The sequence below is a fragment of the Octopus sinensis genome, linkage group LG3 (assembly GCF_006345805.1).
Source record: "Octopus sinensis linkage group LG3, ASM634580v1, whole genome shotgun sequence".
NCBI classification, from domain to species: Eukaryota; Metazoa; Mollusca; class Cephalopoda; order Octopoda; family Octopodidae; genus Octopus; species Octopus sinensis.
Window position 1 is genome coordinate 85,606,120 of NC_042999.1, and position 27,737 is coordinate 85,633,856.

General features: G+C 32.0%; 1 protein-coding gene across 2 annotated transcripts in view; it reads left to right on the forward strand.

Annotated features, from left to right (window-relative positions):
* The window catches only part of LOC115209064 (cytoplasmic dynein 1 heavy chain 1), a 112,321-nt gene that overhangs the window by 49,300 nt on the left and 35,284 nt on the right, over positions 1 to 27,737 (forward strand). For both annotated transcript variants that reach the window (XM_036501118.1, XM_029777142.2), the window contains exons 41-65: positions 764 to 947; positions 3,049 to 3,261; positions 4,214 to 4,366; positions 5,714 to 5,799; positions 6,369 to 6,525; positions 7,310 to 7,522; positions 8,289 to 8,492; positions 8,845 to 9,012; positions 9,816 to 10,049; positions 10,627 to 10,801; positions 11,060 to 11,213; positions 12,583 to 12,748; positions 13,618 to 13,781; positions 14,739 to 14,925; positions 15,708 to 15,971; positions 18,133 to 18,345; positions 19,509 to 19,600; positions 20,257 to 20,350; positions 20,692 to 20,883; positions 21,990 to 22,169; positions 23,335 to 23,488; positions 24,159 to 24,354; positions 25,634 to 25,751; positions 26,637 to 26,852; positions 27,167 to 27,305. In XM_036501118.1, coding sequence (XP_036357011.1) covers positions 764 to 947; positions 3,049 to 3,261; positions 4,214 to 4,366; positions 5,714 to 5,799; positions 6,369 to 6,525; positions 7,310 to 7,522; positions 8,289 to 8,492; positions 8,845 to 9,012; positions 9,816 to 10,049; positions 10,627 to 10,801; positions 11,060 to 11,213; positions 12,583 to 12,748; positions 13,618 to 13,781; positions 14,739 to 14,925; positions 15,708 to 15,971; positions 18,133 to 18,345; positions 19,509 to 19,600; positions 20,257 to 20,350; positions 20,692 to 20,883; positions 21,990 to 22,169; positions 23,335 to 23,488; positions 24,159 to 24,354; positions 25,634 to 25,751; positions 26,637 to 26,852; positions 27,167 to 27,305 — 4,316 coding nt within the window. The remainder of the gene's footprint in view (positions 1 to 763; positions 948 to 3,048; positions 3,262 to 4,213; positions 4,367 to 5,713; positions 5,800 to 6,368; positions 6,526 to 7,309; positions 7,523 to 8,288; positions 8,493 to 8,844; positions 9,013 to 9,815; positions 10,050 to 10,626; positions 10,802 to 11,059; positions 11,214 to 12,582; positions 12,749 to 13,617; positions 13,782 to 14,738; positions 14,926 to 15,707; positions 15,972 to 18,132; positions 18,346 to 19,508; positions 19,601 to 20,256; positions 20,351 to 20,691; positions 20,884 to 21,989; positions 22,170 to 23,334; positions 23,489 to 24,158; positions 24,355 to 25,633; positions 25,752 to 26,636; positions 26,853 to 27,166; positions 27,306 to 27,737) is intronic.

Consider the following 27,737-nt stretch of genomic DNA (forward strand, 5'->3'; position numbering starts at 1 on the left):
TGGATGACAAATATTTGAAAGTTTTAACAAATAAGGGTTGTCAAAGCCATTATTGACAACTTTCCTATTTGTGTGCAATAACAGCTATTGCAAAGATAGTACCTATTATCCTTACATCAAATTCATGATGACTATTTGTCACTCTTTTAAGTCCTGCGAGTATTTCTAACATTACCATCCATATCAAAACACAGCTGTGCCAAACAGGATATGTATGCATGTATAGAAAGTGAGAAACCCATTTGGAAAAATACAAAGAAATTTTACAAAGTTGTCTATTGAGTTACTTAGTAACAATCATCCATTAGGCTTCTCCTCTTTAATGGAAATCAAAGAGCTAACAGAAAAGACTTTCTGCCTTCTCTAATTGAAAAAGAGAACTTTTCTTTTTTGACCCCTATTAGTCATGAATAAGTTTACAACACTTATGAAGCTCACCTCTTTCTTAGTTCAATCAGTATCAGTATTCATCAGTATTTTACATCTGCTTTTCCATGCTGGCTTGGGTTGAATGGTTTTTCTGAGGCAGTGTTTTATGGCCAGATGCCTTTCTTGTAATGTCCTCCCCCACCCCTCCAAAGTCCTTTTAGATCTGACACATGACAATATGATGTACCTATTCTAAAACTGGATTATAGCACTTATGAAGCTGTCTCTTTCTTGGGTTAATGTAAAATTGAATGACTTATACATATGCAACTATAAATTAAAATTTACCTTGTCTGAAATGTTTAGCATAGATTTTCTAATGTTTTTCCTTTAGACTTTGTAAAGAACAACTGTCTCCACAATCACATTATGATTTTGGCCTGCGTGCCCTGAAAAGTGTGTTGGTCAGTGCAGGAAACGTGAAACGAGAACGTATCATGAAAGTGAAAGATGATCTCAAGAGCAGAGGGGAGGCAGTTGATGAAGGAACAATTGGTGAAAATCTTCCAGAACAAGAGGTAGAGTTCTTTGAATTGATATTTTATATTTTTATACAAGTAATACCTTTATACAGATAGTTCAAATTCTAAATAGATTTTTCAAAGATATCATTGTTAAATTTTTATCATCTCTTACAATGCTACAATCATTAATATTCTTCTTTCATTGGATAGCCTTACTCACATTCCTTTATAATAAGCACTGCTGAAAATATACTTTCTTTCAGAGTAATCTGAACATGTTTAAATTTTAAGGCATGTATTTCATAATTAGTTGTTTAAATTTAGATGAAGCTTGTCAATTGATATATTTGGCCTAAAATGGTCCATGTAAGATCTATTAGATCAAGAAATAATGATATAATTGAAACCTTTAATTGTAATGTACAAGAGGGAAAAGAATTTTACATGGAGGGTTGTACATAATATTAAGTGCATGAAAAGATTTAGGTATACTTGTTGAGAAGTAGGTAGAGGTACAGTGTATGACTGTAGCCAGTCAGCATGATAATCATTCAGGTGAAAAGTTTTTAAAAAGACAGTACCCTATAGTGGGGCACATTTAAACCTTTTTAAATACCAACAGCTTCTTGGACAAATATTTATTTCCTCAAAACAGAGAGTTTAGTCTCTTTCATGTGGTTTCAGTAATGATGACAATATGAAGCATCTGAATGTCTACATCTGATTGTTTAGGGATTTCCCATTTCATTTCATTTCTTTCTTTGATAAATGAAATATTACAACTGAAAGAAATCCTGAACTCTATTTTGGGTATGTTTTCTGTTATACATTCAAAGCTCTTCTGGGTGAGGAATAATGACAGCTGGGGTGGAGTAAACATACTGTTAGTGAGAAATAGTCAAAGTAATTGAGGTGGTCAGGATGTGCAATAGGATAACTAAGAGGAGACTAGTTATAGGCAACTCAGCAGAGATGGTTATCTCCACACATGCCACACAGGTAGGATTAACAGAAGAACAGCTGGACCACTTCTACAAGAACCTTTTGTAGACTATCTCAATGACAATTTGAGAGTGGTCTCATCATGGCTGGCAGCTTTGACATTCTGACAAACACATTGATGGCTTCTTTGACATACATGGAATCTATAGTTATAGTTCAAGAAATGAGGATGATGTAAGGCTCCTTCAGCTCTGTGATGCAACTGGTCTAATAGTTTGCAAGCTACACTTTAGGAAACCAGCCAACCACCTCCTCACCTACAAATCTGATGAATATACAAGTCCCAATTACATTTTCATCAGGATGCAAGTCAGAAGGGCTGTTGTAGATATTAAAACCCTTCCTATTGAAGAATGCACTATGTAGCATAGATTAATGGCTAATCACTTCAGTCACATCTAAGTAGATATGAATGACACTATGGAGAAAGAAAATATGGAAACTAAAGGATCCTGTAATTAGGAATAGATTTAAGCAAAATTATAATTTATGTATATGACTATAGGGAGAAAGATTTAGATACCTGTGGCATAGATGACAACTGAGAATTTCTACAAAATAACTTGCTTGGCGTTACAGATTGTATGTAGCTGGGGCACAGTCGTAGCCAAGCCAAAATTGTGGTGGAATGATATGGCTGATAAGGGCTGTAAAAGCTAAGAGACAGGCTTGGAAAACCTGGGAAGAAGGTGGTAATAAGGAGCATTATCAAATAGTTAAAAGGCCTGCTCAGTGACAGATATATATGGCTAAGAGTGAGGCAGAAGAGATTTGCATATGTTCTACAATGTCAGAATCACAAGCATAGAGAGTTCAGGATTGCAAGACAGCATGAGAGGGAACCAAGATGTCATTGGTGATAAGTGTATTCAAAATGACGATGGCATATTTGCCATTGATATGGAAGACAAAGTGGTATTGAAGTGCTATTATGAGAGGTTGTGCACCACTGGTTGGCATTAGGAATGATATCCAGTCATAAAAAGTCTACCAAAGTAGACAGTGGAGCATGATGTAGTTGTTGGGCCTGCTGGATTCTGTCAACCTGTCCAATCCATGCCAGCATGGAATATGAGTGTTAATTGATGACAATGACATAATATTCAATTATTGTTTCATACTTTGTAATGTTTTTTCTTTTTTTTCCCCCCAGATATTAATTCAAAGTGTGATGGAAACCATGGTACCAAAATTAGTTGCTGAAGATATTCCTTTGCTCTACAGCTTACTGTCTGATGTTTTCCCAGGAGTTTCTTATACTCCTGCTGAAATGAAAGCACTAAGAGCAGAAGTGCGCAAAGTTTGTCAAGAAATGTTCCTAACTTATGGAGAGGGTGATGAGCAAGGTGTGCAGTGGGTAGAAAAGGTACAGCAATAATTCATATAACTAAAAACTCTACAACCTTCCTTTTAATCTTTGTATTGTGCTTAATATAAGAAATTGAGCAGTGTATTGAATTTGTATGGAAACTATGCTCAAGCTATATACTTTAAACCTAGTAGCTTCTGCTGTTGATTTATTTTATTTCACTTGAAGGCATACATTTTTTTCTACAAAAGATTAGTTTCAGTTGAGTACAACTAGTACGTTGTCCTCAGCTTCATCTTTGCTTGAACTTCTAATGGCAGAATTAAGGAGCATTTATTAATAGGATCTTCTATATATATTTTGCTTCCCAATGAAACATCTAGAAGCTATTGAGAAAGGCCTTTTATATCTGGAAGAGAGGACAGAGGTTTGATTCAAAAATCCTGAAGTAAATGACTAAAAATGAGTTCATGCTGAAAACCCAACAAAATCATTAAGCACAAAAGTACACAAGTTGCTTAGATGAGCAAAGTCAATGAATTGCTCTGATTGTGTATTCTGATGCTTGAGGGACTTAATGTGCATGGCAATACATAATAGTTGAAGGCCTTGGGCCTAGAGTAGAAAAGAACATATAATAGTTGAATTATATAGGAGTTATTTATGATTGGTATGGAAGAGAAAGTTATTACTCCAGTTGTCCAATCCATGCCAGTGCAGAAAAATAAGCATTAAATCAATTGAAATGATTATTGTTGATAGATGTCTGTCACTATATTATTTTTTTTTCAAATAAGCTAATTAACTTGTTCTTTATTTCCTTATGGCACTTTATATTTTCATGAAGTATTGAGATAAATAGATACCAAATTTTCTATTATGTATTTTGAATCTTATAGAACTCTTTCAAGGAAAGGTGACTTTGTGAATTTAATGATATAATTTCCTCCTGAAAACATAATTCAAAGACAATTACTTTAAATATTTTTGTATCTTTATTTTGGAATAGGTTTTGCAATTGTACCAAATTACTCAGCTACATCATGGTTTGATGATGGTTGGCCCCAGTGGAAGTGGCAAATCTACTGCTTGGCGAGTCCTACTGAAAGCTTTGGAGAGACTTGAAGGAATTGAAGGAGTTTCTTGTGTCATTGATCCAAAGGTGAATCATAATTAATAATGTTAAATATTTTTATTTGCTTTTGTAATATCTTTTGTAATAGTGCTAGTCTAACGATTACTACTTTAAATATGCTGAAATATGTTGGGCTGTCACTGAAGTTGAGTCAATACAGCTGGATTCACATTTAATTAGTTGGTATCAGAAAAGAATTTTAATTGTAAATGTTAGCCTAAAAAGTTCAAACAGATATTTAGATTTTCAGAATCATGTCAATACAGTTAGCATGGTAAATGCTTAAAAGACAAAAGCAATTATCTTGACTTACATCTATACAAATTTTAACTAAAATCTATAAAATAGATGAATAGTTATTAAAAACAACATAAAGCCATTGCAATGAACCATAAACCAGTGTTAATAGTATATTAGGAAACACTACAATTAAAAATCTTACCAATATCAACCAGCATCAGCCTCATTTTAACATCCACTTTTCCATGGTTCAGACAGTTTGAAGCAAATTTTCTTTGGACAAATGTCCTTCCTGTTGCCAGCCCACACCTATTAAGAAGGTAACGTTTTTCCTTGGTTGGACATGTTTGTACAGAATATTTGAAATGAATAACATTGCTTATATGACAGTGACATTCATTTACACTTTCTCTCATTCTCACACTCTCTGAATAAAAGAATAAGGAATAAGGCATGAAATGGAGGGATGAAAGACTATATACGGAAAGAAGGAAAGATTAGAATAAATATGTGAAGAGAGTGAAAGAAGCAAAACTGACAGAGAAGGAAATAGAAGCCAGAAGGGGTGGATAAAAAGAGAGTTGATGTTTAAACTCTGATAGATATGTAAGTACTGCCTGTTGTATACAACATAATTCTGATGGTGAAGAGAGAAAAACTAGTATGACCAATTAAAATAGAGAACAGGTAGCTAGCTAGTTAAAGAAAAGGAGACTTAAAAAGATGTGGCATTATATAGTGTGAGCTGGGCTGGGTAGAAAAACATGAGATAGCTGGAGGAATAGAGGTAGGGTAGGTGTGGGGTATTTATATATATATATCAGGGATACAGTATATGGTCATCCTCATGTATAGTTGTGATGTATATTATACCTCACATTTTCTTTGCAATTTAAAACTAATTCGTAATCACTGCTCTTATGTAAGGTTTTTTTTATCACTTATCCACCTTTGGTATGGCATTTTAAAAAATTACTGGTTTTGTTTTTGTCATACGGCAATGGTAGTGACTCCATATTGCCTTAATGGTACAATTAATTGTGAGTCATTACTGTCAATTGACTTTATGAACTGAGTGTTTAATTTTGTATGTTTGTAATTTATACTGTCCATTACATGTGTTTTTTTTTTCAGTCTATTTCTAAAGATGCCCTTTATGGTAATCTGGACCCCAATACAAGAGAATGGACCGATGGTTTATTCACTCATATTCTTAGAAAGTGAGCACATATTTTTTAATAAACAATTTAAATGAAATACTAAAAAACAATTAAATTAAGAGAAAAACAAAACAAAATGCCGAAATTTTTTTCCTTTACTGATAGTTATAAGACTACATTGATAAAAAAAAGTTTTTGGTTCAGAATGTTCAATACTTAATCTCTAAACTGAGTCATATTTCTTCAAATAATAACTTTAGTTCATTATTTACATTTGATGGTTATAGAACTGTAATTTTAGTTTATTTTATATTTTTATTCACAAGATAAATTTTAGATAAAGAGTTTTGTTTTTTTTGCTTTGATTGAAGAATAAATTATTGGTCTTCATGAAGCAAGGTTTCTAAATTTATGTTCTGAAAATTATGTGTAGTAATGATGATTTCAATAAATGAATCCTGTTACTTTATATAAATCTAAATATTTTAACATTATGAATAGGACTAAATGATTGACTTTGTTCAAGCATGAAGAAGGATATCCAATAACTAAAATTTTAATAATCTACAGAAAAAAAAATGTATACATTATTCTCTGTTATTATCATTTGAAATAAAATTTGCTTTCAGGATCATTGATAATGTAAGAGGGGAAATGATGAAGAGGCAGTGGATCATCTTTGATGGAGATGTAGATCCAGAATGGGTAGAAAATTTAAATTCAGTATTGGATGAAAACAAACTGCTCACACTACCAAATGGTGAACGTCTAAGCATTCCTCCAAATGTGAGTAATAATTAAAATAATGTTAAATGTCCTCAAATGTGTCATTCATATTGTAATATTTATGTTGCTTCCAAAAAGTTTACTATATTTTTCAAGATTATATTCTAAGACTATTTGATATTAAGAAATAAAAAAAAATAGGTAAAGGAAAGAAACCTTCATACAGGCACGAATTACAATGCTTTCAGCTATTGTTTAGAGCTTAAGTAGATGTGAATGTTAAGTTTTAAATGTCTTGGTCTTACAGACCATGCAGTGTACAGGTTTTTAATGATCACTGTTGTTATATCAGTGTGATAAAGAAACTGACTTGATCTAGTTAGCTCTGAATGAGTAGATGGTAGTATATCATTAACCAATTGAAATTTCAACAAATGTGATATAATTGTTTGCTATTATCTATGAATGTCATAGATCTGATATGGAAAACAGTTCTTTTCCTTTATAGCTGCATTTTTCTCTCCTACCCATAGCATTTAAAATCTCTCCTTGAAAGGAGTATTTGCTCTTTCTTTATTTGTACAAAAAGAAAGAATGTACCTATATAGATGTATAAATATGTCCTTAAAGAACATTAATTAGGGAAAAAACATGCAGAATTGGTACCAGATTAATAAATATTGTACCAAAGGGATACTTTTTTCATTGTTAATTTGGTAGGTTGAAAGTTAGAAATAGTGTCTGGGCAGTGAGGCTGGAGTGTGATAATTTTTATTCTCTTGTAACTTATGATGGAATTAATCACTGTACTGTCTAAAATATTTGATATTGTTTTAATTTCTAGGTAAGAATCATGTTTGAAGTTCAAGATCTGAAATATGCTACTTTGGCTACTGTTAGCCGATGTGGAATGGTATGGTTTAGTGAAGATGTTTTATCAACTGAAATGATATTTGATAATTACTTGCAACAACTGCGAAATGTTCCTGTTGAAGAGGGTGAAGAAGATTACCATTATAAGAAAAAGGAAGAAGAAACTATTAGTCCTACATTGCAGGTAAATAAACTTAAAATTCCAATCTTAAAAGATTACTTAAAAATTAAATCATGTATTTATAGTTTTAGTTATCCTGCAGTTCTTATGAATGTTTGATCCAAGTTAAATGTTTGTATTTTCTGTTAGGTTATCTAATGGCAATTGTTTATTGATGGTGATGATGTATGTTTTTTATGAACCAAATGTTGTTGGTGTTGCTTGATAATGACATGCTACTTGCAGCACACTGCTTACTGTTTTTATTTTTATTTTTATATAAATTATACATAAAGAAATAGCTCTTTTTATAACTTAATTGTATATACTTAGAATGCTGGATACTGAACTATTGACACCAAAGTTTAGTTAATCTAAAGTCATTTGGCACAGGGTGAATTTAGAATCTTCTGAATTTTAGTGTCCATGTTCTGCAGAGTGCTAGTTTCCATTGTAGAATGAATCCATAAATTAAGTTCAAAACTACAGTTGAACATGACTTTAGATGCTAGTTAGTAATAGGGCCTGCTATACACCTCTACTCAAAAGAAAATGTCTTTGGCTTGTGTGCAAGAAGAGAATAGTAAATTCAAAACAAGGCTATTGGCTATATACTAGCAATAGAATTAGTGAAATCACAAGACCTGCGTGCAAGCATGCTTGTTGCTCATGAAAAATGGATGAAACAATTTCATTAGTTTACAATTTTAGAATGTGAAATACATATATGGTTTGATATTGACTCCTTAAAATTATGGATTTAATAACATTTTAATTATATTTATTTCAGCTACAAAGAGATGCTGCTGCTATAATCTCTCCTTGCTTTTCTTCTGATGGCCTTATTATTCGATGCCTTGAATACAGCCATTCCTTGGACCATATCATGGACTTCACTCGCCTACGGGCTCTCAATGCTCTTTTCTCTCTCATCAATCAAGGAGTTAGAAATATTCTGAATTACAATCATAATCATCTTGACTTTCCAATGCAGGTAATGCAACTTTTGGTTTTCTTTTTTGCAGTATAAAAGAAGTTAAACTTGAAATAGAAACTGTCCAATGTTAAATTAATACATTTTTTTGATACTTTGATAATTTTATATTTTGCATTTGTTTTCTTCCCATTAATCATCTTTAACTCATATGTGAATTTTGTCAAGTATCTGCTAGATCAACATCCCAGATTGACTAGAAATAAGATACTTTTTAAGAAGTTATTAGTATTGAGAATTTCTGTTAGTCACTCAATGTCAAATTTAGCTATCTAAAGTCACTCAGTAAATCCTACACGTTTGTTTTCTCTCTTTTATTTAAACTTGTTTCCCCCACTTCCTTTTTTTACAGCAAGATCAATTGGAAAGATATATAACAAAATACCTGATCTACAGTCTCCTGTGGTCCATGTCTGGTGACGGCCGACTGAAAATACGACAAGAATTGGGTGAATTTATCCGGGGTATAACAACCATTGCTCTTCCACCTTCAACAAATTTACCTATTATTGACTATGAGGTTAGTAACTATTTTATATCTTTAGTAAAATGACTACATTATTTTCTTTTTGCATATTTATTCCATGTTAACTATTTTTAATGTTTTGCATCTGATTTTACGGAAATGCAAAAAAAAAAATTTTTTTCTTGCTTAATATAGAAACAGTTTGATAAAAATTGCACTTGTTATTGTGTATGTCTATATTAGTATTTTAACCAGTTAACCATCTTATCTGAAACAGCCTTTACTTCATTGATTTGTTGTAAAAGAATTATAAGTATTTTACTTAATCTTGCATCTTCTACTCAAACCAAATAATCTTTCTTGATAGAATGGTTTCATCCTTTTAATAATTCAGGTGTTCTGATGTTGTTAAATATGGGTTTTTCTCTTAAAAAAAACCTAACATAATATAGGTCAATTTGCATCTTCAATTTGAATAGGAATAAAGGCAATTTAATTCACTTATGAAATGGCCATTACTCTGTTTACTTTTTTTTTTATTGCTGTTATTATTTTCAATCGTTCTTGGAGATACATTTACTTAATGGGGGAGAAGCATACAACATTGAAACATTTTATAGAATTAAGCAATCTGTAAAAGCATTAAAATATTAAGAAAGTAATGAATTTTAGATTGTTGGTATTTTGACTTCAGTGCTCTGTTTTAATGGGAGTTAGAAATAACTTGGTTTCAGAAAAAAGCTTACAAATGAATCTGTTGCTGCTGCACAAATATGAATCTCTAGAATATTTACATAATCATATCAAAATCTTAAGATGTATGAAATGTCTAATATATTTTTTTACTTTATAATCAGGTCTCTATCTCAGGTGAATGGGTACCGTGGCAATCTAAAGTACCACAAATTGAAGTTGAAACACACAAAGTTGCTGCTCCCGATATTGTCATTCCAACTGTTGATACGGTTCGTCATGAGACCCTATTGTATACTTGGTTGGCAGAACACAAGCCTTTGGTTCTTTGTGGTCCCCCTGGTTCAGGAAAAACAATGACACTCTTCAGTGCTTTACGTGCACTACCTGATATGGAAGTAAGTTTTAAGACCCCTTTCTTTATAACATAAATTCTATGGTTTTGCAAAGTTGGTGATTAGCAGTAAATGTTAAGTGCCACTTCAGTAACTTGAAATGTCGTCTATCTTGCTACATAGAGTTGGCAACAAAAAGAAAAAGAATGAAGAAATTATAATTCTGATTACAGAAAATTGATGTAGTTGGTTCATAAATTTCTCTTTAAATCATTGTCAATGATTGTGTAACTGTATATACAGTCCATTCCTTTTAAATATTTCTGTCCATTGTGCTGTGTCTAATTTGAGGATATAGAAAAATGGTTTAATATTTGTTTTGCCCTCAAATAATGTGCACTTAAGGAAAATCTGAATAATTTTGTTTCACATATCATTTTACCTTATTACAACTAACAGTTTAGACAGCCAACTCTTCATCAATCCAATGAGTTTTATTCCTTGCAATACTGTAATTTCTAACTCAAGATAATTACTTATTGTATTAAAATCTTATTCAATAGAATCTACAAAGAATATGAGCATTACTCTTCTATCATTATATTTTGAAATAAACAAATATAATTTGATATTTTCATAGGTTGTTGGGTTGAACTTTTCAAGTGCAACCACTCCAGAATTATTATTGAAAACCTTTGACCACTATTGTGAGTACAGACGTACTCCAAATGGCATTGTTCTCTCACCTGTACAACTAAACAAGTGGCTCGTTCTCTTCTGTGATGAAATCAATTTACCAGATATGGATGCTTATGGTAAGTTTGATTTATGTAATTTACAAATCAAAATCTGAATTTTTTCCCCTGATTTTTGATGTGATTCTTTGTTTGATTGAATTTTTATCATCTGTCCCCTTAGGGTAAATGTATTAACAATACTGCTGTCACTGTTGTTCACAATCATCTTGCTTGTATACATAAAGGGAAGGACATAATAGCAATTATAGTAATAAAACTTTACTGATACAATAATATTCCAAATTTTGCTAACTCATTTCTGTTTTGATTTGGTAGATACTCAACGAGTTATTTCATTCTTGAGACAAATGATGGAGCATGGTGGATTTTACCGTTCTACTGATCAAGCTTGGGTGAAGTTTGAACGAATCCAATTTGTTGGGGCTTGTAATCCCCCAACTGATCCTGGCAGAAAACCTCTTTCACACCGGTTTAGTATTATATTTATATTTTTAAAAAAATTATCCCAAAAGCATTAATTTATAAAGTTTTACTTAATTTTTAAAAAAATTAAAACCTTTTGAAGAAAATTTTCATTTTTTTCTTAGTCAATGAATTATATTTAAACTATCTAGAAATTGTTTTACAGTTTTATTTTTTAAAAAAATATTTAATTTAAATTGCAATATTCACTTCATTAGTACTAGATAAGTGATAGGTTCAATGCTTTCTGACTACCTAGATTTGTTTTCTATCCTGCATTACATTGGTATTTGTATTGAATGTAGATCATAAATACAGTTTATTATTTTTAAGTAGAAGTTAAACAAAGGAGAACTTCCTCTTACATCAGCCTGTCATCTACATATTGATTTCCTGTAATTTCTGTTTATTTATTATCCTTTATGTCTTCCTCAGTTGTGTTAAAAGCAGACTGTTGTAATTTATATCATAAGAGACATCTAAAATTTTTTTTGGTTAAAAAAAAAAAACTGGATTGATAATAAACAATGCAAAAGGAATTGCCTATTGAAGAATACAGTTAAATTGTATACAGCCTGGTTCTTTAAATTAAACAACTATGCAAGAAATTCTGAAATCTAAAATCACTTTATTATGCATAGGTGAACAATATTTCATAGCTTTTTAGTTTACTAAATCTAAATTTTCTCTTGAAGTTGAAAATTTCTCAATGGCAATTCAATAATCAGTAGAGAGGAATTGGATAAAAGTTCTGAGAAAATATGTGTATTGGCTACATAATTTTGCTGAGACACTTTCAACATTAGTAACTCTGGTAGCAGACCAAATATTATCAACGTTAGAATACCAATCAGACTTTAAAAATACTTTCATTTTGTTTCTTATATTTTCTCTAGTGATAAAACATATTACTGTCTTTCATAGTAAATTGTCTAGCTTGTTTGTTAAAAGGAAAAGAAAACCAGACTTTTATAGAAAGCTCTTTGCTTTTAGTAAGTAGTAGGTGTTTGTGGAGAAAGATCTGGCTACTAAACTGTTAAGCCTAACAACTTATTAAACTCACTAAGAGATTTTATGTCAAGGTATTCTAATGAAGTTACATGTGATTGGTTTATTGCCCTGTATATTCAGATCATTAAACAAATTCAGATGAATTAAGGTGGTATCAAATATTAAGTTTTGCTGGGTAAAAGTTATGGACTTAATTTCTGATGTTGAAACTGAAGATTTTACTAGTGTAAATCGTATAGGAGAGAATTAGAATTTACCTAATCCTTAGATTAATGTAAAAAATTAAACAAAAACAGGTATCTATTTTGTGGATTTGTTCATATGGGCATTCATTAAATGTTTTCTTTATTTTTCTCTCTTAATAGATTTTTGCGACATGTACCAGTGGTATATGTTGATTATCCAGGAAAAGTGTCCCTTACCCAAATTTATGGCACCTTCAACAGAGCTATGTTGCGTCTTGTACCAAGTCTTCGCACTTATGCAGAACCTCTTACCAATGCTATGGTCGAGTTTTACCTTAAATCACAAGTAAGATTTTCTTTCTCTGATATAAACGTTTTAATTTCTTTTGAAAATAAAATTAAAAGAAAAAAACATTCAAGAAAATAGGATTCATCACAGTTCAGTGGCTAGATTGTAAAGAGCAGTTATGTTTTTTAAAAAGTTTTTTTTTAAATGGTAAATTAAATATGATGATGCTTGTGATTGTTGACATGGAATTTAATTAAAGTAGATATTGTTCTTAGTCAAATAAAAAGTTCCCAACAAATTTTCAGTTATTTGTTTATGAATTCTTGAATCAGACATCAAGGAGACCAGAAATCCAAAATGGACTCTTTTTAGAAGTTAGATAACTATAACAAAAACTGTATTTTACAGATCTAATGTTTTAGCAAAAAAAAAACTTCACTTTCATTAATTTAGTAGTTTTGTCTGAAACTTATTGAATTAGTGACAACACAGTTTCTCTGCTAACATTTTGGTGGTGATGGTGACCCCCTTCGGTCAGACACTGACCATGGGTTTGCACCTAGAGAGTTACCCTTTGATGCACAAGTCTGGGCAAGGTTGTTTTATGGAAGACCAGCAGTCGCCCATGCATACTGGCCTCCCCTCTCCACGTCACCGATGTTGTCCAAGGGAAAGGCGAGGGCCGATACAGCTTGGCACCTGTGATGTCGCAACTCATTTCTACAGTTGAGTGAACTGGAGCAACGTGAAATAAAGTGTCTTGCTCAAGAACACATCACGCAGCCCGGTTCGGGATTCGAGCTCACAACCTCACGATCGTAAGCTCGACGCTCTAACCACTGAGCCACGCGCCTTCTGCTAACATTAAATCTGTAATATATGTCTATATATGTAAATATTTGTTTATATATTTTCTTTGTTTTCAGGAGAGATTCACTCAAGACATGCAACCACATTACATTTACAGTCCTCGTGAAATGACAAGATGGGTACGAGGAATCTGTGAAGCTCTTAGACCTTTAGAAACACTAAGTGTTGAAGGATTGGTGCGAATGTGGGCACATGAAGCTCTTAGACTTTTCCAAGATCGGTAAGATACTTCTTGGTTATTAACAGAAACTAGTTTAAATTATTTGATTTTCTCATAAAACAGTGGCCAAATATTGTAAAATTTTTCCTAAGATTTAATTGGAATTTTCCATTCCTGTTAAAAATGAGTTACATATTGTTCAGTGAAACAAAAAACTTTCCATATTTGTTTTTGATATGGTTAGAAAGCCCAAAGGATGTCCCATAATATTGAGGTTATAATAATCACTCTATACAAGAAAATGGTTCAAGGTAAAAGTACACTTTTTCTTCCTTTCAGCTGCCAAAAAGGTTCTAATATGAATAATTTCAAACAGATTAGTCTTGAAATATATCACACTTCTGAAGCTTAGTTGTAATTATTTGAAACATTTTATATCCAGTTGGGTTTTTTTTTATGTTCTTTTCTTGGACTTGGTGAAATTTGTGACTTCTCATTTTCCAAACTTTCTGCTGACAACTTTGATCTACATCTTCAAAACTGCATTTCTAGGAATTACTCAAAAGTACCTTTTCTCCTGCAATCTAAATTAACTATTCATTAAAATAAATTCACTGTTTTCCCAGTGCCAAAATTTGTAGAACCTAAAAATGTACTGCTCTTATATATTAGATCTTGATCAGAATTTCCAAGTTGCACATTCAGTTGTTCGGTCAACTTCACGACCAAAATCATATTAGCATGTAAGTGGTTGAATATTCCATAGACACTTGTCCCCTTGCTTTTAGATGGAATCAGTATGACATGATTTGCCAAGGCCAGAGCTTTGAATTATGGGACAATTTATCTGATTGGCTTCTACAGTTTCTGCCTACCCACTTTCACTCACAAATTATGGGTCAACCTGAGGTTATAGAAAATGACACCCAAGATGCTCCACAATTGAATCAAAACTTCAACCTCGTGATTGATCATACTGCAATATATTCATATATCTTTTGTAATTGTTTATTTTAGATTGGTAGATGATGATGAAAGAAAATGGACTGATGAAAATGTGGATGCTGTTGCTTTGAAACACTTCCCTAGTGTAAACAAAGAAGAAGTCCTTAAAAGGCCCATTCTGTTCAGTAATTGGCTATCAAAAGACTATATTCCTGTGGATAGAGAAGAACTTCGGGATTATGTCAAGGCTCGTCTGAAGGTAGGCAAGATTTTAATTTACATTAGATCTAACAAATCAGTTGTGTATTTCTTTTTTTTTTTCTTAAGTTTAATATTTTGTTACACAGTTTTTATAGTTTTGGACAATTTATTTTGTAAAATGCTTTCAGGTGATTTTTGTTATAATTTTCTGGCTATGCAGCTATCAGTGTTAAAGTTCTTAATCTCCAGTGTTATTTACTTGCAATCTGAACTCCTGATTGGTAGCTTATGTTCTCCACAAAATAAGTTCCAGTCAAAATATATAATTATAAATATTATATAAAAGAAACCTCTTACTATTTATGAACAATTCATAATATTTTTGAACCTGGTTGGTAACCTTCATTTTAAAAATCCATCAACAATCTAATTAAAATGAAGAAATTAAGAAATTTTTAATTTTGAGAAGTTACTGACATTTTACAACATTCAGATATGCCACATCATAGATTGCTGCTCTTATAATTATAACTGTGCACTTGTGTTGTTGTTTTAAAGTATTTTATATAAGAAATCTAAGTTTATGTTAGTTAATTCAAACCCTATGAGTTAACTGAAAGAGGAAATTTACAGGAAGATTGCTTCTGTAAAATATTAGTTAACATAGGGGTCCCATAGAAAGCAACAGACATTTGATAGAATTATGCATTAGATTGAGCTTACTCCAAAACCTAACCTGTAGAAAAGGAATGAGGTTCTTTTAAATTAGAAGCTTGATTTTAAAAATTTGAATGCATATTTTGTAAATATGTTTAAATTGCCTATTCCTTACCTTTCTAGGTATTCTATGAAGAAGAACTGGATGTACCATTGGTATTGTTTGATGAAGTACTTGATCATGTTTTGCGAATTGACCGTATCTTTAGACAACCTCAAGGTCATTTGCTCTTAATTGGTGTCAGTGGTGCTGGCAAAACAACATTGTCTAGGTTTGTAGCCTGGATGAATGGGCTCAGTGTTTACCAAATCAAAGTACACAATAAATATATGGCTAGCGACTTTGATGAAGACTTGAGAGCTGTACTTCGGCGAGCTGGCTGCAAGGTAACTTGGGATTTTATTGAAGTTTGCAAACATATTCCTATTAATGCTACACTAACCATCTCCTCTCCTTTTGTCATGTTATTCTCTCTTATTTTGTCCACTTGAAAACTTCATCTCTTTACACTTCCTTCAAAGACCCCAGTGTGTCCTTTCCTATTATCCAAATTAACCCTAATCCACAATAACCTCATTCAGTTCACCCAATCCCAAAGTTTCAGACCCTAATAATGTACTGCTTCTATCAACATTGTTGTCAGTTGTTTACATTGTTTTTTGTGATGATAAATTATGAAAGTATGGAAACTTAATTGTAGGAAATGTAAATTTTGTAAACAATAAATTGCCTGATAAGTTAATTTAGGAGGTATGCTATTTAGTTTGTTGCCACTTTGAAAGTCCAGTTTGTTTTTATTTTTATACTAGCTGATGTACCTGGTAATTCCCAGGGGTAAAGATGTTCTATTAAAACACCTTATTGCTCTGATATAAGAAAACAATTTCATTATAACTGCCCAAAAGGTGTATTTTTCATCATAAAAAAATACAAAAAAGTATCAGCTGGAGAAGGGAGAGATTGTTGGAAGTTGGCGAGAGAGGTTGGTGAGAGGTAAAGACATTCTGCTTAGTGAAGGCATCTGGGAAATGTATAACTGCTGTCGTTCACAGAAAAAAGTATTGTTTTACTGTGAGAAAAGCGCCGTTGACGTATTAAGTGAAATTTGGCAATCAAGGATCAAATCCACGCTATGCCTGCATGAAACCACTACAAATACATTGTGGAATAAAAAATTTATCTACTGTCATGGAAAGTGTAACTGTAAAAATGCAGAATTATCGGAGTAATGGGCATTCAAAAAAGTATGTATGTATAAAAATGTATGAATGAAGTCTTTAAGGTTTAAGATTCAAATTAAGGAAGTGCAATAATAATGTTTAGCAGTTCAAAACTGTGAGTAGTGAAATGCAGAATTAGGTCAGCTGTTCGTGAGAATCAAATATTGATCGCTTCGCTAAAATCTGCAGGTGGTATGGGTTATTTCTCTTGGGTTGTTTAATTAAAATATTAGTAATATGTAGTAGAAGGATCCATTGGAAGGGTCCTATTAGCGATCTTTTTCAACAAAGTATGTCACAAGGTTTCCAGACAGGAGTTCTACTCACATGTCAAATACAGTATAAAAGTGATATTGTCTGCAAAAATTAGAAATAGGACACAAAAAAATCAATATTCAAAGTAATTGAACATAAACAAGGAAATGGGTTATTTCCCTTCAGTATTTAAAAAAATATTGTACAGGTGCTATGGGTTATTTCCCTTGGGTGTTTTAAAAAAAAATAGTTATATGAGGTAGATATAGAGGTCCCTTCCAGGGGCCATATTATCGATTTTTTTTCAACAGTCTAAGTATGTCATGAGGTTTTCAGATATAAGTTCTACTCACATGTCAAATTTTATCAAAATCAATAAAATGATTTAGGAGGAGTTAGCTAACAATGCCACAAACACACACCGATTTTCCCATATGTAGTAGATATATATTTTTAATGACTTATCAGTATTTCATTGTAAATACATTTCAGAGACTTTTGGATTACTGATCTGTGTGAAGATCTACACACTTTTTTTCTGATTATAGTATGTTTTGGTAATCCACTTTTTTCATTATTTATGATAAGCTGTATCATTGCTATTCTACTGTTCCCCTGTGTTTACCATTCATTTCATTCCTCTATCTAATCCTCAGTACCTTGAGTTGGTATCAGGTGAGCATCTGATAATAGAAACTGCCCAAGTCTTCAACCCATTCCAGCATGAAAAAGACAAATAAAAATGAGTCTTCTATCTTTAATCATCTGTTCCCAATGTATTTCTCCATCTAAACCTTTCCCCTTCTTTCATTCTTTATAACCTCTGAGCAACTCATTTAGTTTCTACAAATAAAATCTCATATCTCCCTAACTACTTCTCTACATACCTAGCTCTCTTTTACTAGCCATGTCTCTATTGACCTCTCTTTTGTGCTCTAACCAGACATCTACAAATGTTCTCTTTGGAATTCTACAGTGAGCCTGTTGAGCTCCTAGTGAGTCACAAAACCTTGCTCTTCTCATTAAAATACCCCTTAATATATATTTTATTTTTATTATTTTCTCTGTTCAGGACGAAAAAATAGCATTCCTCATGGATGAATCTAATGTATTAGATTCAAGCTTCTTGGAAAGAATGAATACTCTCTTAGCCAACGGGGAAGTTCCTGGTTTGTTTGAAGGTGATGAATATACTACACTGATGACACAGTGCAAAGAAGGAGCTCAGAGAGAAGGTCTTATGTTGGATTCAGGCGAAGAACTTTACAAGTGGTTTACACAGCAGGTAATTTTATGATATAAATTTATTAAATTGATTACAGCAAAATTTACAAGTATTTTACTTTTTTCTTCTCTTGTCTTTATAAGATTACTCATATGTGCACATTATTGTAATATTTAGCATTTGGTTTTGTATATGATTGCATATTTTATGCAAATTCTTTGTAAATATGTAGTTTACTTCATAACCAAATGGTTTCAGGTTATATGCTTGGGTTGACTAACATCTTTTGAGTGAAATTGGTAGATGTAAATAGTGTTGTGTGCTTGCATAAATAAAAGCTCACTACTTGAAATAATGGTTGGCAACAGCAAAAATATTCAATCATCAAATGTGTAGGAAAAGCAATGTAAAAATTATGTGTAATTTTTTTTTATATATAAAATAGTGAAGGACTGGCTGTGTGATGGAAGCATGTGTACATATTTGGACAAACACCACACATTTTTGTTGAGGTCAATTTCACTTTTCAGGGTTGGAAGAATAAAGTACTTGGCTTGTACTAGGGTTGTACTTGGTATTGCCTAATCCCTTCCCATCAAAATTGTTGGTCTTGTATCTAAGTCAGAAACCATTATCTACAACCTTCCTTAAAAGAATTCCCCAATGAACATTTTAGAATATGGAAGCATACGAAACATAAGGTGGGGAGGTCATGTTTGCTTTGGAGTATAGCACAAAGACTATCAATGTTAAGAAAGAAAATTTTCTATTCAGTAATCGTATCAAGATTAAAATATTTTATGGGAAGGAATATATGGACATTACAGTTCAGAATTATCTGCTTCAAACAATTATCATTTGCAAATCAATGAGAACAACAAAATCGAAAATACATAATTTTCACGAATAATTAATATTCAAAGACAATGGAATAGCAAGAATGTGCCTGTATAATAAAAGCTTGAAAAGTGTGGAGTGGCTCTGGGCTAATTGCCTAATAGTTTTGTTTTTCTTCATTAAGTTTAATAATGTTTATGTGAGAAATTATTGCTAATGTTAGAAGTAAGTACAAAAGAATAAATGATCAGTTTGGAAGCATTTTGTTGTGAATGGATTGTTTTTTAAAAATATTACCTAACTACTGAAATATGTCAAACCAAAATTGAATTAAAATAATTATAATAATTCAAACAATAAGAAACAATTATCTTTTAACTTTGCAGGTCATGAAAAATTTGCATGTTGTATTCACAATGAATCCATCTTCAGAAGGCTTAAAAGACAGAGCTTCAACATCACCTGCTTTATTCAACCGGTAATATTACATTTGTTGTTTTATTAATGATATTGGTTTTTTTTTATTTTATTTAAAAAATATTCCAATCTTTTAATTAAAAATTTTAGTTTATTTTTAATTCACAAAATTTAGTGAAAATTTAATGAAATCACTGATATCAGTAGTCATAATGTCAATTTTTAATTAGTGTAGTATCTATAAAAATATTTCATACAGTGGAATAAATTTCTATGCCGTGAGGGAAAAAAAAGTCTAATCTTCTGGTTGTAGCTGTTTCACTTAGCCTACCAATGCTGTTGGTAAAGGCATGAATATCACAATTTTCTTTCCTCTAATTTAGAAGTTAGCATAATGAATTATCTACTATGGTTATGAAATGCTAAGCAATTTATTCTGATATTAGTTTGAGATTAATATTTAAGAGGTGTTCATTTGTAAAACCAATAATTGTATGGTTTATTTTATGACAATATTTTATAAGAATGTTTACATTTGTTGATCTCAGAATTTGTAAGGAGTATACTGCATTGAAACATATACATAGACAAACAGAATAAGAATTTATTAATTGTACACTGGGAATGTGAAAGAGAACATGAAATTAAAAGAATCACATGAACTTTATCAGAGAATCAGATGATAACTTTAAAAAATAAATTTTTCTTAACTTTTAGTTGTGTGTTGAATTGGTTTGGAGATTGGTCAGATGGTGCACTTTATCAAGTTGGAAGAGAATTTACAAACAAAATTGATCTTGAAAAATCAAATGTAAGTATTTTGATGGGTTTTTACTTGGCTTCAAAGATAAAAAAATATTTAGATTGCTTTTGTTACCATTGGTATAAAGTATTGACTTTGATACTTTTGCTTGGATTCTATTGATTTCCTTCAATAGTTTTGTGAACAGTTAATATCATCATTTAACATGATTTCCATGCTGACATGGGTTGGACAGTTTGACTGAAAACTGTTAAGCCGGGGTGGCTGCACCAGGTTCCAATCTGATTTGGCAAGATTTCTATTTTAAGTATCTCAGTGCTGATTCCTGATGGGCCAGGGACTTTCCATTTATTATATTCAGTATAACAATTTCAAATTTTCAATTGCAGTATATTGCTCCTGACTATACTCCTATTGCCTATGAAGAATTGGGAACTAACCCTACTCACAGAGATGCTGTTGTCAATGCTTTTGTATTTGTGCATCAAACACTGCATCAAGCTAATTCTCGAATAACCAAACGTGGAGGTCGTACTATGGCCATAACCCCAAGACATTATTTGGATTTTATTAATCACTTTGTAAGTATTTACAGTTTTTAATCTTTCTAGAATTTAATTAAGAGGTATTTGTCAGTTTTTGCTATAATTTTTTTTATGTAAATATATGCCTTACTAAAAGTTGGCAGTGTATGAAGATTCTTCCAGTGGAATCATTGATATTTAAAAAAAAAATTTTTTTTAATTCATTCTAAATATAGCCATTTCTATTTCTGAAATATTTTTGTTTTTTTAAATACACTGCATTTAGTATTAACTCACTGAAAATGCATGTAGTAATTTCTAGTGTTATTTCCAATGAAGGAACCCCTATATAGATATTTGGCTGGTTAGAAATATTAAACAAGTCTTCCTCAGATCACACCCCTCTGTCTTAAAAAGACACATTGGATTATGTAATAATGGATGCACTGTCTGAATAAAAGATGGGGGTCATTAAGACTTGAGTTCCTTTGGTCATATGTTTGCTCAGTCAAACATGACCTGTGGTTAAAACAATTTTATTGCATCATTTCACATTGTTAATTTCAGGGGTTTGTTTTTCCTTGTTAATTTCAGGGGGTTGTTTTTCCTTGTTAATTTTTTAATATGTTCACTTTGGTCGAAAATTTCTGTTGTATATAATTTGTGTTTTCGAATTACTGCTTCGAAAATTTATATATTAAAATAATTCTAGCACCTGTTTTTGTATGGCAATTGGTAATAAACATATCAGCTGTTTAGCCCCCTGCCATGCACACACATGAAGTAGAAGTGATTGTTTGTGCTAGTAGAACATAATCTAACTAATGGCTGTGATACTCTATAGTGTAGCTTGTAATGTGGTTACTCAGATTGCTAGGTTTGTGCCTTATCATATGGCCTGTTCTTTTTCTAACCTAAATTGGTGCTTATAGTCTTGTATTATATCTTAATGCAACGTTTGTTTCTCTGTACTTCACAAAATAGCTGCTATTACATTTTACTGATGCTTCAGCTTTTCTGTTTAATTCTAAGCTTTAATTATTAAATTCTTGGTGCGAAGGTTAAAAATTAACCAAGGTTGATAACTGATTACTGAAATTTGTCACCATTCTGGAAAATTTCTGTGTTTTTTACATTATTTCCCTTAATCATTTTTATTTCAGGTTAAACTGTATCAAGAAAAACGGTCAGATCTTGAAGAACAACAATTGCATTTAAATGTTGGTTTGCAGAAGATTCGGGAAACTGTTGAGCAAGTAGAAGAGCTCCAAAAATCATTATCAATCAAAAGAATCGAGTTGGAAGAGAAAAATGCAGCTGCAAATGCCAAATTGAAACAAATGGTACATATGACTTTTTACGAGTAAACTTTTTCTAGATTAAATTTATAATTCTTTTGTATGTGTATAAGAAAATTATTTAGACAAATTTTATTTTTGCTTATTTCTAGTATGATAATAGACACAGGGGGAAGTGGGTTAGTCAACAACGTCAACCCAAGTACTTGACTGGTACTTTATTCTATCAACCTCAAAGGAATGAAAGGCAAAGTCACTCAGGGTGGGGGTTTGAAAGAGCAAAAAGAAATGCTGCTAAACATTTTGTTCAATGCTGTAAAGACTCTGCCAATCCACTAAGCTTATTTCTTTTATATTATTACAAAATCTGCATTTTTCCTATCTCTTGTTTTAGTGACATCTCTGGTTTTAGTAATACCTTATTCTTGTATTAAAATGTCTACTTCTCAAGGCATAAAGCTTAAGAATTCTAGGGAAGAGAATGGAAGCTGGACTACTTGTGGTCATCTCTCAGAGGCATTAGAAATATCAAGCAAAATAACTATAATTTGAACAAAAAAAACATCAAACTTGGTGCATTAGAAGTTTGCCTACTACTAGCATTTTGCTTGATTAATAACCATCTCTCATGACAGGCTAATCATAAAAGCTATCTGTAAAATCTCCTTTACATGATACATGTTTGAAGATAAGTGGAGAAATTGAGTTGTCTTTTCAGATAACTCATTTAGTGCCAGTAATTAGGTAGTTATTGTTGCTATTTTTGCCAATATACTAGCAAGTAACAACATACTTCATACACAAGCATGATGTAATCTGGCCTTCCTTTGTTGCCAACAGAAGTAGGAGCACCCTAATCTTTTCTGCCCTGCTCTAATTCTAGCTATTATACTGTTGGAACATGTGTCTCTATTGCTGATTATGTCATCTAGATATCAGAGCTGTCAATTACTTCTAGGCAGCCCTTGAGGCATTTGAAAAAAATCTATTCTGTGGGTATTCTTATTGCTAGTTCCTAGCTTTTGAATAACAGGTTTCAATTATAATTATTTCAGGGTTAATATACTAATAAAATGACTAAAAATATTAAATGAGGAAAAGTTTTTCTAAATTTGGCCACCTGTAGGATACATAGAACACATATTTTGGAGAAACTTTCAATGCTGTAATTGCAATTATATCTCAATTTTATTTGGTATCACTTGTGTAGGTGAAAGACCAACAAGAAGCCGAACGTAAAAAAGTCACATCACAAGAAATTCAACAAGCAGTTGTTGAACAAACTAAGAGAATAAAAGAAAAACAACAGGACGTACGTGCAGATTTAGAACAAGTAGAACCAGCTGTAATTGAAGCTCAAAATGGTATTTATGCAATTTCTTTCATGAATAGTTGCAAGAATATATTACAGATAACATTTTACATATTTAATTTACTGAATCTAAATTTTAAAATCAGAACAGGAATGTACAAGTGTTTAGAGTTGCAGTGTCTGAAATTTATGCATTTAGGTTTTATCAGAATTAGTAAACTTTACTTGATGAATATTTTTTTTCTTTGAAGCAGATATTGTTTCTGGTAAGGAAAATGCATAAACTTAGAAAATACAGGAAATGTCATATCTGAATTCTTTACACATTTTTTAGCATCCATCAATGTTTGTGTATGCTTTTTCCAGTTATTGCAAATTTTCCAATGAGTAAATAAATCCAAAGTAAAATTAACTTAGAATGTATTCTTCATTAGTGTCATGCACACAGTCATGACCACATTTTGATTAATTGTATCTAGCACCAAGAAAATGTTTCTAAATCATTACTGCTGGAAGAAAGAAAAGGCAGTTTTACTCTAGATTGTTAAACATTATGCAAGATTTTGCTTCACTTATATTGCCATTTTTTATCCATCTTTCAATGCTGGCATGTGTTGGATGGATTATCACAGTCCGTGTCATTTAAAATTCAAAGTTAACTGTCCACTTATCATCTAATATGTTTGATACCAAGACATTTAACAAATAATTTTATTTTCTAGCTGTGAAATCTATCCGAAGACAGCATCTTGTTGAAGTGAGATCACTTGCACATCCACCCCCTGCAGTCCGTCTTGCTATCGAGTCTATATGTGTGCTCCTTGGAGAGACTGATCTTGAGTGGAAGTCTCTCAGAGGTATAATTATGAAAGACAACTTTATACCTACCATTGTCAACTTCAAGACTGATGACATTCCGTATGTATTTCCAATTATATCTTTTAATTTTTTGTTTTCACATCCATTTCTTGCTTTCTTTACCATTTAGCTTAATGAGTACTCAGCTGGTATCTGAGCGGTACAGGTTCATCTCCTGCAGCCACCTGCTGGCAACTATTTAAAAAAAAATTTTTTAGTGAAAGTGCATGGCTCAGTGGTTAGAGCATCAGGCTCACAATCATGAAGTAGTGAGTTCAATTCCCAGACTAGACTGTGTGCCATGTTCTTGAGCAAGACACTTTATTTTACATTGCTCCAGTTCACTTGTCTGTAGAAATGAGTTGTGACGTCACTGGTGCCAAGCAGTAACAGCCTTTGCATTTCCCTTGGATAACATCAGTGGCATGGAGAGGGAAGACCGGTATACACAAGCAACTGCTGGTCTTCTATAAACAACCTTGTCCAGACTTGTGCCTCTGAGCGGAATTTTCTAGGTGCAATCCCATGGTCGTTCATGACCAAAGGGGATCTTTACCATTTTTACTGGAGTAGAGTAGAAAAATAGATTTCAAAGAAAGGAAATATTCCTTTGTAGAGTTTGAAACGTCTTCATTTTAATGCTGTATATATGAATGCAGTCTAAGTGGAAACACAGTGTTGTTTCTGTATCCAGTGACCTGGTTCTCATTTGCAGAATCAATTCAAGAAGCAGAAAATATGCTGAAAATCTTGTATTAATGGGACATTAGGTGACTTGGAGAGCTTATAGACAAGCTAAGATTTATACAGTGACTCTTCCAGAAAATATATAAAAGGTGCAGTTATATTTCAAATATATTCACAGTATATCAGAATGTTGGGACTTGCATGCATTAGTGTAACTAAAGGGCTAAAGATTGAGATCTGGCTGTAATGAGTTTTAGAAATAATGTTATGTGAGTGATTTGTTTAGCTAATTTGTCATTAGCTAATTCATTTTCAAGAACTAGTAATTGCTGAGATATGAGTTTGGTAAAGTGATTCTCTTGTTCAGAAAATTTGCCTATAGATATTGTGCTTTATAATAAACCTTTAAAAGTAAATTATGTATTGTTTGGTTAGAAAATCTCTTGAGGTATATATAGTCCATAAGTTGATTGTATATGTATTATAAATGTGACTGGCTGTTTTCAAAACAAGTTACAGAATGGGTAAATCTCATTACTGTGTATTATTTATTCAAATATGACGTTTATGTTAAATATTTATTTTTACATAAAAATAGTTTTGCCAATATTTTGTACATTTTTATGTTTTGTTACATGTTTTTCTCCTCCAGTGATGATATTCGAACAAAAATGAAGAACAAGTATTTGAATAACCCTGAGTATAACTATGAAAAAGTCACCAGGGCCAACTTCGCTTGTGGCCCTATGGTGAAATGGGCAATCGCTTTGGTATGTCAACTTCTACTTTTTTTTTTTCCCAAAATTATTGTAGACTTGCTTAGAAAATTGGATCTGGTTAATTCATTACTGCTGTTTTATGTAATATCCATTATTTTAAGTACATGTGAGTAGGATACCACTAATGAGGTTATATGCTCTTTCTCCATCTTCTTGGTAATGTGCTTCACAGTTGGTGCTATCTATTCAACATTTCTTGATTATTTCCAAGGAGTGTGCCATCAACATGGAAAGTAAGCAACTTTTAGGCCTACTGCCTTTGCACATAACCAAATTAATGTAGGTTTCTTATTCTGACAATTAATATACATCAGTTCACTATGAAAGTAAAGATAGACTTGCTTTGCAATATTATCAGTCAGAATTAAGTAAATTAATGCCATATCAGTCACTAGACTGTATTCATCTATTTGTTCAATTTTAGGAAGAATAATCGACAAACTCCTTTGAATTGAGGAGCTTAAGAGAAAATATTCTCAAAAGTTTTTTTTTTTTCTTTCTGAAACCAATTTGCTTCATCTTAACTTTACACTCTTGTGTTATTGTTTGTATAACCAACCCAGCAGGCACCAAGAATATTCTTGCTTTATACTATCACCATCCAAATATTGAAATATCTGTTCATTATTTTTAATGTTAAAATTTGATTTATCAGTTGTCAAATTTCCAAATAGTTTGTGGACAGTGCCAAGGCAGTTCTGATTCCCCTAAAACCCAATACAATTCTTTCTTATACTAGGTTCTTCTTTTCATTTATATATGTATTATACATGTCTCCCATTTATTTTATCAAAAATTGAATAATTCCATTTTGATGTGTTGAATAAAATCCCGTGTGTTTCTAATTGTATTGTCTATTGATATTATTTATACCAGATCAACTATGCTGACATGCTGAAACGCGTAGAACCCCTCAGAAATGAATTAAATGCTCTGGAAAACCAAGCTGAGGACAATCGCACCAAATACGAAGAAGTGAACTCTGTTATTGTTCAACTTGAGAAAAGTATTGCTATGTATAAAGAAGAATATGCTATTCTTATAAGCCAAGCTCAAGCTATCAAAAGTGATTTGGCAGCAGTAGAAGGCAAGGTAGGATGCTATAATTTTCTTTAGGATGCATAATAGCTACATTAGCAGTATTAATTTTTTTTGTTTACTTTCTCGCACATTGGTCACGTGCTAAATTTTTATTTTGCATTTTAAATACATCAAATTCCATATAGTCGAATCCTGTCTTGCCAGTTTTTACTTGTAATACCTTTTGTGTTATAAAAGGCATAGCTTTGCTCAGACCATCTTAGTTTTTTTTCTAAGACATTATCATATTTGTGTAATCAAGTATTTTACATATTCATTCTACTTATCACTGACATTCTCTTTTGCACTATTTTATAATTTGTTAGGTTGAAAGAAGTGTTGCTTTATTGAAAAGTCTTACAAATGAGAAGCAGAGATGGGAAGCAGGTAGTGAAACATTCCGAAACCAGATGGCCACTATTATTGGAGATGTTTTGTTATCTTCAGCTTTCATGTCTTATGCTGGTATGTATAGTGATTCTTAGATCTATATATTGTATACATATGTGTATATGATACATATTCACACATCTAAATATCCTATTTTATAATCTGCGGGCATGGCTGTGTGGTTAGGGAGCTTGCTTCCTAGCTATGTGGTTTCAGGTTCAGTCCCACTGCGTGGCACTTTGGGTAGGTGTCTTTCACTATAGCCCCGAGCTGACCGGAGCTTTGTGATTGAATTCGGTAGGTGGAAGTTACTGCCATGTGTGTATATGTGCATGTAGGTGCTTGTGCCTCTCCGAAAGAGAGAGGAAACTGCTTTTATTCCACCACTACCATACAAACTTATTTTGAAAACGTGAAACTGGTCAGCTACCTTTCTAAAATACTACTATTCAAATTTGTAGATCTTTTACAGTGAAAGTCTGAAATCAATTTTATCAAAAAGTTTTC